Below are 13751 nucleotides of genomic sequence, written 5' to 3'. Positions count from 1 at the left end.
GTCTAGCTCAGATTTGCTGTTCATTTAAGATGGTGATGAAAAACCTTCCCTATGAGTTACAGTAATGGGTTCCTAGTTGTATGGTGGTTTGAAAGAAAACAGCACCCCGCAACAGGAGTGGCACTACTAGGAGGTGTGGTTTTGTATGAGTAGGTGTGGTCTTGTAGGAGGAAGTGTGTCACTGTGGGGGTGGGCTCTGAGGCCTCCTTTGCTCAAGCTATGCTCAGCTCAGTGTAGTAGACAATTCACTTCCTGTTTTTCTGTGGATCAAGATGTAGAACTCTCAGTTCCTTCTCCAGCACCATGCCTGCTTACATGCCAATATGTTATCCACCAAGAAGATAATGGACTGAACCTCTAAGACCATAAGCCAGTCTCAATTAAATGTTTTCCTTTATAAAAGTTGCTGAAGTCATGATGTCTCTTCACAGTGACTGAAACACCAACTAAGATATTCTGTTTTGGATGCAAATGGAATTGGAAAGTTTCTTACCCAGCAGCAAACTGTGAGGGTGCCATCAGGCCTGGGTTGAGTCCTGCAGCAGCAGCCATGGCAGCAAGACTGGCATTTGCTGGCAACTGTGCAGCTCCTTGGAGAGCAGCAGCAGCTGCTGTTTGTAAGCCAGATGCTGTCACCATCACCTGGCTGGCCCCGAGAGGAGAGGGAAGAGGCGTGGAGGTGGTCTGTGTTGTGCTGGTCTCACTGGCACTGGAGGCCTCAGAGGTGGAGGCTGAGGCAGAAGGGGAGGGACTCAAGGAGGGAGATGTGACTGCTGAGGAAGCAGGGGGTGCTGTAGAAATCACGGTGGCTGTGTTGTTGGATGTGGTGTCTGTAGTGCCTGAAAAGAGAATCAGATTAGGAAATGACATTCTGTAAATGTGTTTGGAAAACTAGTCATTTCATTCAGTATCTTGAATCAAGGCGATGATTAACCTACTATCCATTAAGCCTTAATTATTCTTTTTCTTAAGAATAACCTAGCTTTCTAGATATATTTCTACAGATAATAATGATGATGATGATAATAATAACAAGCATTTAAAAACAAAAGCTATCAGTCCTTCTTTAAGAGACAAGAGCAATAACACAACTCTGAAAGAAATAAGTCTCTCCCCTCCCCCAGCATCAATGTTCTATTTAAAAAAAAGGAAAAAAGGAAATGACGGGCTAGAGATATGGCTTGTTAGGTTAAGAGCATTGGCTGCTCTTGCAGAGGACCCAGGTTTGACTCCTAACACCAACATGGAAGCACACAACCATCTATAACTCTAGTTCCAGGAGAATCTGACACCAGACACAATTATACCAACGTTGGTATTATGAAACCTAACCCCCTTCATTATGTCTTCATAAATCTATAGGACCAAACAGTGTCCTCTTGCTGTGGTGAACCTGTCTGGTAGACTCAAAAGTACTTCCCCAGTTGCACCCTCTTCTAAGACCTAGCTAGCCCCTTGTTTTACAGGAAGATAAATGTACTTTCTTATTTCTCTTCTACAGGCAAAAATGTTTCAATGTACTCTGAATCTTTTCTTGACCAATTTTCCATTTTATGAAACCTAATTTTACCGGTAATGTTAAATTCTAAAACTGCCCATTTTCACAAAACTGCAAATGTTGAGGTCAAAAAGCTTAAATTATTACACTTTCCTCTTCACTGCATAATCAAATAAATCAGCACCTGGCTATGTCTTGTAGGCTTACTAGGACAATACTAGCCAAATTAGTGCATTTAATACAGGCTAGGAAGTGATGAGTTCAGAAACTATCCAGAGTTGTTTTTATCTAGTTGTAACATATTATCCAAATCCTAGGTAGGGATCTCCAATTTGAGTATCATGAAATCACTATGACATAAAATATCAACATGATCTTTAAATAAATCCTCCCAGCCATGGAGTCATATTTCAATTCATATACCTCCTTTATGCTCCAAATTCTTGGCAATTTAATTTACCTGAGCACTCTATGCAGGCTTTTAGGGCCTTAGCACCCTTAACAAGATGCTCTCACAAACCTTACAGGGTACTTAGTAGGCATTAGATCCAAGCACATGTAGGATACCTAGCATCTGTTTTCCACCCTTTTCTCCTTGTTTTTTAATTTTTTTTAAAAAAACCCCATCTTATTGAAGTATAATGTATATTCTATAAAACTTGCCCAATTTAAGTCTAAAGCTCAAATAACTTTTTATCAATTTCCAAAGTTCTTTAACTCTCACAAAATCCAGACTGTAACACTTGCACCGCCAAAAATTGAGATCCCTCATTCCTACTTCTAGCCACTTGCCAACCCTATCCTGCCTCCACAGATTGGTATTATTTAACATTTCACATACATGGAATTGAACAATATGTAATTTTGTGTACCTTAGGCTATTACTTTCAGTGTTCACTACACTGGGACAGGAGTCAACACTTAGCTTTTCGAGGATGAATTCTACTCAATGGTGCAGATATGCTGTGTGAACTTTGGCTTGTTTCCAGTTTGGGGTTGTTATAAATATGCACACACATAAGAGTTATGGTGTGGATATGTTTACATGTTTCTTGAGGAAACTGATTCATTGGATGATATATTTATATTTCTACCTTACAAAGAAAATGTTAAAGTGTTTTCCATAGTGACTGTACCACTTTACATTCTCCTAAGTCATGCACTACAAACTGTAGTTTTTATGATCCTCAAACCTCATCTATCTTTTGACTGCAGGCATTCAATGAATGTTTTAAATTTCCTAACAAGCAATACTGTTGAGCATCTTTTTCCTGTGCTGTTTTCACTTGTGTACCTTCTTTGATAAAGTATCCACTTAAATGTTCTGGGCCATATTTTTACTATTGAACTTTGGGTTTTTAGTATATTCCATATATAACTTCTTTTTTAAATGACACATGTTCTGTAACAAACATTTTCTTCCAATCTTTGTCTTGTGTTTTCATTTTCCTCAAGATGTCTTCTACAGCACAACAAACTTTGTTTTTCATGATACTCTATTACCTTTGTGTTTGTGTGTGTATGAGTACAGACGTCCACAGAGGCCAGAAGAGGATACTGAACTCCTTGGAGCTGGAGTTACAGGTAGTTGTGAAATACCCACCACAGGTACTGAGAACTGAACTCAGGTTCTCTGCAAGAGGAGCAAATGCTCTTGATTGCTGAGCCATCTCTCCAGCACTGATTTGTGGGCGATGTATCTACGAGTCCTTTGCAGTACAAAATCATAAAGACTGCCTACAATTTCTTAGAAGTTCTAGGGATACATCAGTCATCTGACCCATTTTACTTGTCATGTACAAGAACCTAAAATAGTCTTTGTGCATTTTGGTACCCAATTGTTGCAGGAACATTTGTTAGGGACTTTGAATTGTCTTATCTATTTGTCAAAAATTAACAGAGGATAAATTAAAGCCTCCTCCCAACTGAGAGCTTTGTTTTATGTAATCTACTTTATGAATAGTTTATTCTTGCCTTTTGAAACCTGGCTATGTATATCCTCTAAGTTCATTCTTCTCAAGTTCTTTTCATATATATTTAAAAAGTAGATCCCCGTTATATTTACTTTAGAATAAGGTATCAGTTTATTGTTGGAAGTACGACTGTTGAATCGGAAATAATTAAACTAGAGACAGACAAGTGTCGTTTTAAGAATGCTGAAATGTGAAATGTCACTTAGAAGTTAATCTCAGGCCAGAGAATAACAGCAAAGTACTTGCCATACAAACATGAACACCATGTCTCATCCCTAGAAACCATGCACACAAACACGCACATGCACACACAAGCACACACACAGTGTCAGGTAAGGTGGTGTGGGCTTTCTAATTCCAGTGCTGGGGAGGTGGCAACAAAGCCCTGGGGCTTGCTGGTCAGCTAGCTCAGCCAAATTAGTGAGCAGCAGGTCCCAATAAGAGACTTGTCTCAGGGGAAATAGACAAGATCTGAGAAAATTGGGAGCATGGGGATGGGAGGAGGAGGGGAGGGCGGACAGAGAAGAGGAGGGAGAAGAGGAGGGTGGGAAACTTGAGGGAATGGGACAGTCAAGATAGGGAAGGACAGAAAGGGAGAACATGGAAAGAGATTCCTTGATTGAGAAAAACATTGTGGGGCTACCAAGAAACCTGGCCCTAGAGAAATTCCCAGGAATCCAAAGGATGACCCCAGCTAAGGCCCTAAGCAATAGTGGAGAAGGTGCCCGAACTAGTCTTGCCCTGTAGTCAAGATTGATGACTATCTTCATCCAGCAACTGATGTAAGCAGATGCAGATATCCACAGCAAGCATTGAACTGAGCTCCCAAAGTCCAGTCAAAGAAAGGGAGGAGTGATAATAAGAGCAAAGGGTCAAGACCATGATGGGGATACCCACAGAAACAGTTTACCTGAGCTAATGGGGGCTCACTGATTCTGGCCAGACAACAGGGGGATCAGCATAGGACCAAAATAGGTCTTCTGAATGTGGGTGACAGTTGTTTAGCTGGGACAGACTGTGGAGCCACTGGCTGTAAGAGCAGGATTTATCCCTACTGCTTGTACTGGCTTTTTCTGTAGCCATTCATTTTGGAGGGATACCTTGCTCAGCTTAGATATAGTGTGGAGGGGCTTGGCCCTGCCTCAGGGAAGTCTTATGCCCTTTGAGGATTGGATTGGGGGTGGGGAGGGGAGATGGAGGGAGCGAGAACTGGGAACGGTATGTAAAATGAGAAAATTTTTTTTAAATAAATTAAGGAGAGAGAGAAAGAGAGAGAGAGAGAGGGAGAGAGAGAGAGAGAGAGAGAGAGAGAGAGAGAGAGAGAGAGAGAGACTTGTCTCAAAAAAACAAAGAGCTGTCCTTAGGAACATTTGAGGGCTGACTTCCAGTCTCCACATGCATGTGCATCAGCATACACGTGTAAACACACATGCACAAGAGTTTAGTTTCAGCTAATTACTAGTTTTCTACATATATTATGCATAAATTATTTTCTTACTATCATTTTTGGACCACTTTCTTAGAGTACATACAAACACAACTGACTTCATATGTTGGTTTTGTATCACACAACAATAGGACAATGCTGTTACAATGTTAATGTTGAAACAAATTAAAAAATCAGGAGAACAAATGTCCTCAGCAGAAGCTGTTAGTCTTTGGCCATTTAAGTATGCTTTTTGCTGCAGGTTTTGAGTAGCTGCTCTTGATCTGTAGAAGCAGCTTCTTCTGTTTCAGATCAAAGAGCTTTTTATCATGAATGGGGTTGGATTTATTAATACCTTTTATTCAACTATCCAGGATTTATCTCAGTTCAATTTCTATTTTTCAATATGTTAATTGGTGTTCAGATACCAAACTGACTATGTATTCTTGGGGTCAATTAACTAGTCCTGATGAAAAATCTTCTTTTATATGTTGTCAGTTTTGATTTGCAAAGATATTCTTTTCTTTCCCCCTTCTTTCCTTCCCTTTCTCATTATTGGAGATTGAACTCAGGAACTTACACATGTCAGGCAGGTGGTCAACAATTCTCAGCTTCATCTGCTAAGATTTAGCTGAGAATTTAAAATATTTTCATGAGGGCTATGAGTCTGTATTTTTTTTTCCTAATGTATTTATCTAGCTTTTATTCAGAGTATTGTTTGCCTTGTTCAAAATAGTTTTTTCTTCTTTATATTTCAAAAATACCTGATTAAACAAGAAATTAATAACAAAAAGTTCCACAGAACACTATTAAAATCATCAGGGGCTGGGCTTTTATTTGTGAAGTTTTTAATTAATTATTGCTCAACTGCTTTTGGTCTATTGACAATCTGTTAGTTCCTAAGTTTTATGTCATTTCAATCTACACAATCTTTGTTTAGAAAGAAATTGTCCCAAGAACTCCAGTTTGCCACGTTATACAGCAGTTCTAAGTATAAACATCAAAGAACTGAAAATACATGCTCACACACAAACCTGAATATGAAATTCACAGCAGTAGCACTAAAAATAGCTAAAACCTGCTACTACTTCAATGCTATTGACTCAAAATAGTAAACAAAATGCTGCACATCCAGAGAATGGAATACCATTCAGCCCTGAAAGGGAAGTACTTATATATTTTACAATATTGATAAAGTTACTGAAAGGGCCACTTACTTGTATGAATTTATTTCTATAAATGCTCAAAGTAGGCAATACAATGAGATAGAGTAGAAGAATAATGCCTGGATGGGGGAGGACTAATAATTTATGGACTTATTCCAGTATTAGGTAATTATAACAGTTCCACATGTTTTCAGTATATCAAAACCCACTGAACTGAACACTTAAAAATTATACACTAAAAAATGTGAGCTATAAGCTGAACATGTGCCTTTAATTCTAGCTATTTGGGAGGCTAAAATAGGACTGAGGTCAAGGATAGCCCCATCTCAAAACAAAACAAAACAAAATCATGAACTATATCCTAATTATAACATTTTAATTATGTTTTTTGTTTGCTTGTTTCTGAGGTAGGTTCTCTCTATGAAGCCCTAGCTGTCCTGAATCTCATTATGCATACCGGACTGGTTTTGAATTTAGATATCCACCTGCCTCTGCTCCTGAGTGCTTGGATTAAAGATATGGGACACCACACTGTTCTATTCTGGTTCTGTTAGCTACTGATTTTGATAATATGCATTGCTTTCTTTTTTCTTGATTGTAGATGAATTTGTTAATTTTTAGTTGCATTGCTTTTTCCCCAACTTACTTCATTATTTTTTGCTATAATTCTTGTCATTTGCCCTTTCTGCTTACACTGGGACTAATTTTTTCTATATGATGATTTTTTTATTTTTTTCAAGAAAGGGCCCCACTATCTGCCTAAGCTAGCCTTGCATTAATTCTCTTCTTGCCAAGGGTTACAGTCATAGGTATGCAGTATACTCCCAGAAGCTTAACTGTTTCTCTGGTGTCTCTGCCAATGGGGACTGGCTGTCATGATGACCAGCCCTCCCCGCTTGGGTCACACTGCATCACTACTGCCACTGTGATGCTTCATCTTCAATTTTCAAATTTTTCTTAATTTCTTGATTTCTTCTTTGGCATACACTTCTAGTTTAATTTCCAAATATTTGAGGATACCACAAATATCTGTTGTTAATTTCTAAAAGGACAATATATTTTATATGATTTTAATTCTTTAAATTCACAGGGTCTTGGCCATATGTTAATTTCCAAACATCCGAGAATGTCAAGTTTGTTTTTTTTTTTTCTCCTGTTGATTTTTATAAAGACAACATAGCAGGGTGTTGTGGCACACCTTTAATCTCAGCACTCATGAGGCAGAGGCAGGTGGATTTCTGTGAGTTTAAGGTCACCCCAATCTATAAATTGAGTTCCAGGTCAGCTGGGGTTACAGCTGCCTTTAAAAACAAACAAACAACCCCCCAAAATGGCTAGAGAGATGGTTCAGTGTTTAAGAGCACTGACTGCTCTTCCAGAGGAGCCAGGTTCAATTCCCAACACCCACATTGATAGCTCACAACTGTCTATGACGCCAGTCCAGAGGCTCTGACTGCCTCACACAGACATACAGGCAGACAAAACACAAATGCACATAAATTAAAATACACACAAACACACACACACACTCTATGATTTTAACCTTTTAATTTATTGAGCCGTGTTTCCTGGTTGAAAATGTCCTGAAAGAAGGATGTTCCAGGTAAGCTTGAAAAGGTAGTTTTTACACAAGCATGATGGCTAGGTCAAGTTGGTTGATAATTTTCAAGTATTGCATATCTTTGATAATAAGACATAGTTCAAATTAATCATTACAAGTGGAGTATTGCTGAACTATCCATTTCTCCTTTTAATTCTGTTCATTATCCTACCTGTATCTTGGACCTCCATTGTTAGGTAACTAATTCAAATTGCTATTATCTTCCTGAGAAATACATTTGTGTCGTTATAAAACATTTTAGAAAGATAACTGGAGACAGAACTCATAGGTGAGTGTAATTTTGAGGCACTTCTTTCTGGAGGAATGCTATCTTACATCCACTCTAGAAATGTTTGCCAGGACTGTTTATGTGCTAAGCACATGAAAAAGTGAAGACAAATACATCATTTAACAAGTAGCCAGAGGTGGTGTCGCACACCCTTAATCCCAGCACTCGGGAGGCAGAGGCAGGCGGATCTCTGTGAGTTTGAGGCCAGCCTGGTCTACAAAAGAGCTAGTTCCAGGACAGGCGCCAAAGCTACAGAGAAACCCTTTCTGGAAAAAAAAAAAAATCACGTGTTTTATTATAAAGTGGTAGATGGAGAAAATATTTTTCCATGTTTCTTAAACCCCATTCCAAATGGCAGTAAAGAAACATACAAAGTAATGAGATTTCCAGGGATGGGAAAGAGGAAAAAATGGGTAGTGGTAGAGAAACCAATCATAGGACGACAGTTAGTGAAGAAGAAAGTTATGATTGAGGTGGGAATTAATCCCTTTGTTGGAGCTTCAAGAGAAGTACAAACTCAGAGTTGCCATATACCAAGGCAGGAGTAGGAGAATGGAGAGGCTACCAGCTTGTACTGAGGAATCCCTTTCTGTTTCCCCAGCACTGGGATTAGGAATGAGCTGCTAAGCCCACTTGACTTTGAAGTGTGCACTTTGTATCTGGACTCTAGTTTTCATGATCACGCTAACTGAGCAATCTCCCTAGACCCCTAGAAATAGATTTTTTTTAAAAAAAGCAATTCATAACTTAAGTAGCACCTTCATGATTTGGCAGGCCTTCTGCTTAATAGCTTGTGAATTGGTTGCTGCTTACCTGTAAGAGAGAGATTAGTCACTGCAGCGCTGGTTAAGGGAAGGACAGGGTTGACTGTGAGGGTAGTTGCTGTACTGTTTGTCACAAGGCTTGGAGTGGTTGCCACCTAGAGGTCAGAAAAGAAAAAAAAATGCATGTTAACATAAGCAAAACTGGAATGGGCCTTAAAGTTGAATAATGTTGAGTCTGACAGACTATATATATATCAGTCAGAAATAGTTTAACTGTCAAGAGTACCTAAACAAGAGAACTATTTGATAGCATCAGTGCTTATATTGTTTTTACTTTTGATTTTCTGGCTCCAGGATTAATTGTCTTGTTTTTATTCTTAACTAAATGGTAGAGAATGTGAAGCAGATTCTTTTTCTGTTTTGTTTTTGTTTTTTTCAAGACAGGGCTTCTCTGTGTAGCTCTTGCTATCTCAGAACTCATTCTGTAGACCAGGCTGGCCTTGAACCCTAAGATCTGCCTGCCTCTGCATCCTAAGTGCTGGGATTAAAAGGCATGGGCCACCACTGACCTGCTTTTTTTTTTTTTTTTTTTTAAAAAAAAGACAATCTTATGGTGAGGTATAGTGGTGCACGCCTTTAATCTCAGCACTCCAGAGGCAGAGGTGGACAGATTTCTGAGTTCCAGGCCAGCCTGGTCTACAGAGATAGTTCCAGGGTAACACAATGAAACCCTGTCCAAAATAAAAAAAACCCCCAAAAACCACAAAACAAAAAAACCTTAGTATATAGCTGTAGCTGGGCTGGCCCTCAATACAGAGATCAACTTGCTTCTTCCTCCTGAGTCCTGAGACAATAGGTGTATACTGTTATTGGGGCCAGGGACCCAGGGTTAGACAGCATAGGCCCAATATTACTCTGCTAAATGAACATAGTATTAAACCAGCTTCCAAATAATTATCATTACAGATTAGTGCATCTCTCAACTTTCATCAGACAAGCTCCTTTTAGAACTAGATGCAGATTAACACAGAGGCTCACAACTGGTCATGATGCACATAATAGGAGACTAAGGAACATGTGTTCCTAAAGTAGACATCTAGCCAGGCAGTGGTGGTGCACCCCTTTATTCCCAGCACTCAGGAAGCAGCGGCAGGCAGATCTCTGTGAGTTCAAGGCCAGCCTGGTCTACAAAATGAGTTCCAGAACAGCCAGGGCAACACAGAGAAACCCTGTCCTCAAGAATCAAAAATCAAACAAACAAACAAACGGACATCTATACCACACCCACTCTTTTTAAGGCTCAGGGATCATTGCAGAAGAGGGAAAGGGAAGATTCTAAGATCCAGGGAAGGTGGGTGATTACAAGGAAACCGTTTTCTTGAAACAGAAGGGCACTGTACATATGAACTCACAGCAATTATGACAGCATGCATAGGACCCACTGATAAAATCCCACAGTGCAGGGAGGTGGGCATCAACTCCAACTCCTACCTGTGACATCTGTTGGGAGCAGGAGAGGTTTCTTTAAGGTGTACCATTGGTAAGTTAATCATACTCTAGTGGATAATCATATACCTAAGAATACATAGACAGCACAACTTGGTCCTGATGGCTTTAAAAGAAAGTGACACAAGTTGTGTGTATGTGTATGTGTGTCTGTGTGTGTGTTTGGAGTTGCAGGAGTTGGGGAAGGGAAAACAGAATCAAAATATACTAAAATTTTCAAAGAACTAATAAAAATGAGGTTGGATATAACCAATGTTCAGCTCTAGTGAAGCAGATTTTCTTTTGATTTCTCGACACAGGATCTCTGTGTAGCCTTGACTGTCCTGCAATTCACTCAGTAGACCAGGCTGGCCTCAAATTCAGAGAGATCCACCTGCCTCTGCCTCCAGAGTGTTGAGATTAAAGGTGTGCCACCATCCCTGCTCGGCTGTGAAGCAGATTTTAAAACACCTTAGCATTTCCTTTTCAAATATTACAATAAGTATCCTATGATTTTGTAAGACACTATCTTTTTCCTATGGTAGCTAAGCCTAAAAACAACAAGTCACACAAAACTGTTAGCTAATGACTATGATTTTGTAACTAACATATCATATTTATGATTAAAACTTTACCATATAATAATCTACAACTTTCACTCAATAAATAATGCTGACCTTAGTTTTAAAAACCTTGTGGAGCCAGGCGTGGTGCCACATTGCCTTTAATTCAAGCACCTGGGAAGCAGAGGCAGGCAGATCTCTGTTGGGTTTCAAGTCAGCCAAGGATACACAGAGAAACCCTGTCTCAAAAACCTAAGGGGGAGGTACTAGTATGAAATAATATTAAAATAAAATAAGAGCAGATTAACAAGAACAAAAATGCAGACTTAACAATCTATCCATCTTTGGAAGTCTGTCTGGCATCATCTGGCAATGATCTATAATTATCCTAAAATGAAGAAAAAGTGAATGAGGGAGTCCTATGCCCATGGCATGTTTCTTCCATCTATGAATAACGTTCTAATGTGAATGAAGAAGTGATGCAATAAGGTTCTATATGAAATGCTGACCTACTATCTGAGAGTGAAGATCTGAGATATCTATTCATATCTGGGAATTTGCTGTCACTTAATTATGTAAGTTTACTAAAATGGGCTTTGGGACTGAACAGGAAGGAACATAACCTTTTTTTTCTAGGTGACTAGCAATCAGGAGCAAATCTACCATTATAGTTGCAGTGTAACCTTATTAGCTACAGAAAAAAAATTGCAAAGAAACAGAAAAGAATTCAAATTATTTACCTCCAAAAATAAAGGAAACCGTTAAGTTCTTGGGTTTACAATGAAAAATTTCATAATTTTGGAAATACTTAAGAGTAGACATTTTATATATTTATTCAACATGTATGCTACACACACACACACACACACACACACACACACACACACACACACTTCCTTAACTGTTATAGTTTGAATAATGATGGCTCCCATTGGTTCCTATGTTTGAATTCTTGGTCCCCAGCTGGGAGTAAGGAAGGATTAGGAGGTGTGATCTTAGTGGAGGTGTGTCACTAGGGTGGACTTTGAGAACTCAAAAGATCATCCCATCAGCAGTTTCTCTCTGTCTCCTACTTGAAGATCAAAACATGAGCTTTCTGCTGTCCCTATATTCCAACACCAAGGACCCACCCTCTGAAAGTGTAAGTTGAAATTAACTGCTCTCTTGTCAAAGATGCCATAGTCATTCACGGCATCTTATTGCAGTAATAGACAGGAACTAAGACATCTGCTAGGAAATGAATTCCCCTAATAGGCCATTTGTAAGACTATAAATTAGCCCGTGAAGAGCTTGTCTCTTCCACACCCATTCTTACCAGTGAGGTTGGGCTGGGGAAAATTGCTTTGATAGGTGAGCTGCTGGTCCCACCACTGCTTGGTGGATTGATTCTTTTTTCCTTCTGGCGGCGGTTACAAAACCAAACGCGAATCACCTCCTTTTCCATGTTGAGCTGTTCAGCAATCAAGGTGATATCTTCCGAGGTAGGCTTTTGATTCTAAAAGTGGGGGGGAAGTCCACCTTTTTAGAATTTCAACTTATATATTTGTCACATAGGAGATTGAATCCAGGGACAAATGCTCTACATTTAAATTTTATCTCTAAAAATCTTTTTTCTTTTTCTCCTCCCCTCCCCCTCGCCAGACAGCAGACAGGGTTTCTCTGTGTAGCTTTGGAGCCTGTTCTGGAACTCATTCTGTAGACCAGGCTAGCCTTGAACTCAAGAGACTTGCCTGCTTCTGTCTCCCTAGTAATGGGATTAAAGGCATGCGCCACTTGTTTCTTCTTCTTTTTTTTTTTTTAAAAAAAGATTTATTATGTATGTGAGTGTTTTGCCTGTAGTTTTGTATAGTGTCTTCAGAGGCCAGAAGTCAGCACTAAATTTCCTGGACCTGAAATGGTTGTGAGTTGTCATGTAGGTGTTAGGAATCAAACCGGGACCTATGTAGACCAGGCTGACCTCAAATTTACAGAGATTCACCCAACTCTGTTTCCCAGGGGCTGAAATTAAAATGCCTCATGCCTGGCTAAGGTCTATTAATCTTAACATTAACAAAAGAATACAAACTTACATATTACTAGCAATGTATGCATTTCTCAGTGCTTTTTGCTTACTACCTACCTTGGACCTCATACTATGCTTCTGAGGCAAGAAAAAAGATAATTTCATAAGTGCAGAAATTTAATTTTTAAATCAAGTGAAGTGCCCCACCACACTTTAACAAGAGGCAAAACCAATAGACTCCTGAATCAATGTTTCCTCAAGTAAACAGAGCTCACTTGCGCGTGCGCTCGCTCGCGCTCTCTCTCTCTCTCTCTCTCTCAAAGCCAAATATCTGTTGAATTAACTTGAACTACGTAAAAGAACATTCACGGTCATTAGTGTTGTGTCCTTAAAATACCATTCCAAACATTAAAGATGCTAAAATTGAGGCAACCAAATCACACGTGTTTCTTCTGGAACAGGTATGGTTTCCTCTGGAGGCCTATGCTCATGAAATTGCTCTGCCTGAGGTACTTTTCTCCCACCTCTTCCAGTCTGTAGGATTAATCCCATGCTCCTCCTACCAAATGCTCACATAATTAGAACCAAGGTCTCTCTTGAGCCCTGCAGTAATCAAGTGTCAGTCTTATAGTATCTTACTTCCTCCATATTAAGATGCTCACCAGGGTGGAGGAAGACAAGACTATGCTTTAGTATCTATAGTCCCCAACAGTAGTACTGGTCACAACCAGATACAGATGAAAAGTCAACCTCACTGACCTCCATGAAACTCTTCTCTAAGGCCACACGGATGTTGGTCTCTATGCTGGTGCGTTTTTTCCTCCTACGATTCAAGCCCTCAGCCCCCAACCCTGGAGAATTCAGGGCACTTGGGCTAGATGCTGTACAATCAGATGAGAGGTTCTCTATAAGAGTGAAGAAAATACAGGGAAACACAGCTGAGCTTAAGGATTCACAAACAGAATATATATGAACAATAAAACTG

General features: G+C 39.5%; 1 protein-coding gene across 6 annotated transcripts in view; it reads right to left on the bottom strand.

Annotated features, from left to right (window-relative positions):
- The window catches only part of Pou2f1 (POU class 2 homeobox 1), a 140225-nt gene that overhangs the window by 15567 nt on the left and 110907 nt on the right, over positions 1-13751 (bottom strand). For all 6 annotated transcript variants that reach the window (XM_085687977.2, XM_087906324.1, XM_087906325.1 and 3 more), the window contains 4 exons: positions 13526-13671; positions 12080-12259; positions 8766-8871; positions 494-839 (listed from right to left, as the gene is read on the bottom strand). In XM_085687977.2, the coding sequence (XP_085544103.1) occupies positions 494-839; positions 8766-8871; positions 12080-12259; positions 13526-13671 (778 nt within the window). The remainder of the gene's footprint in view (positions 1-493; positions 840-8765; positions 8872-12079; positions 12260-13525; positions 13672-13751) is intronic.

This window comes from Myodes glareolus, chromosome 5 (genome assembly GCF_982192425.1).
Source record: "Myodes glareolus chromosome 5, mMyoGla1.1, whole genome shotgun sequence".
Classification (NCBI taxonomy): domain Eukaryota; kingdom Metazoa; phylum Chordata; class Mammalia; order Rodentia; family Cricetidae; genus Myodes; species Myodes glareolus.
This window is presented reverse-complemented; position numbering and strand designations above follow the sequence as displayed.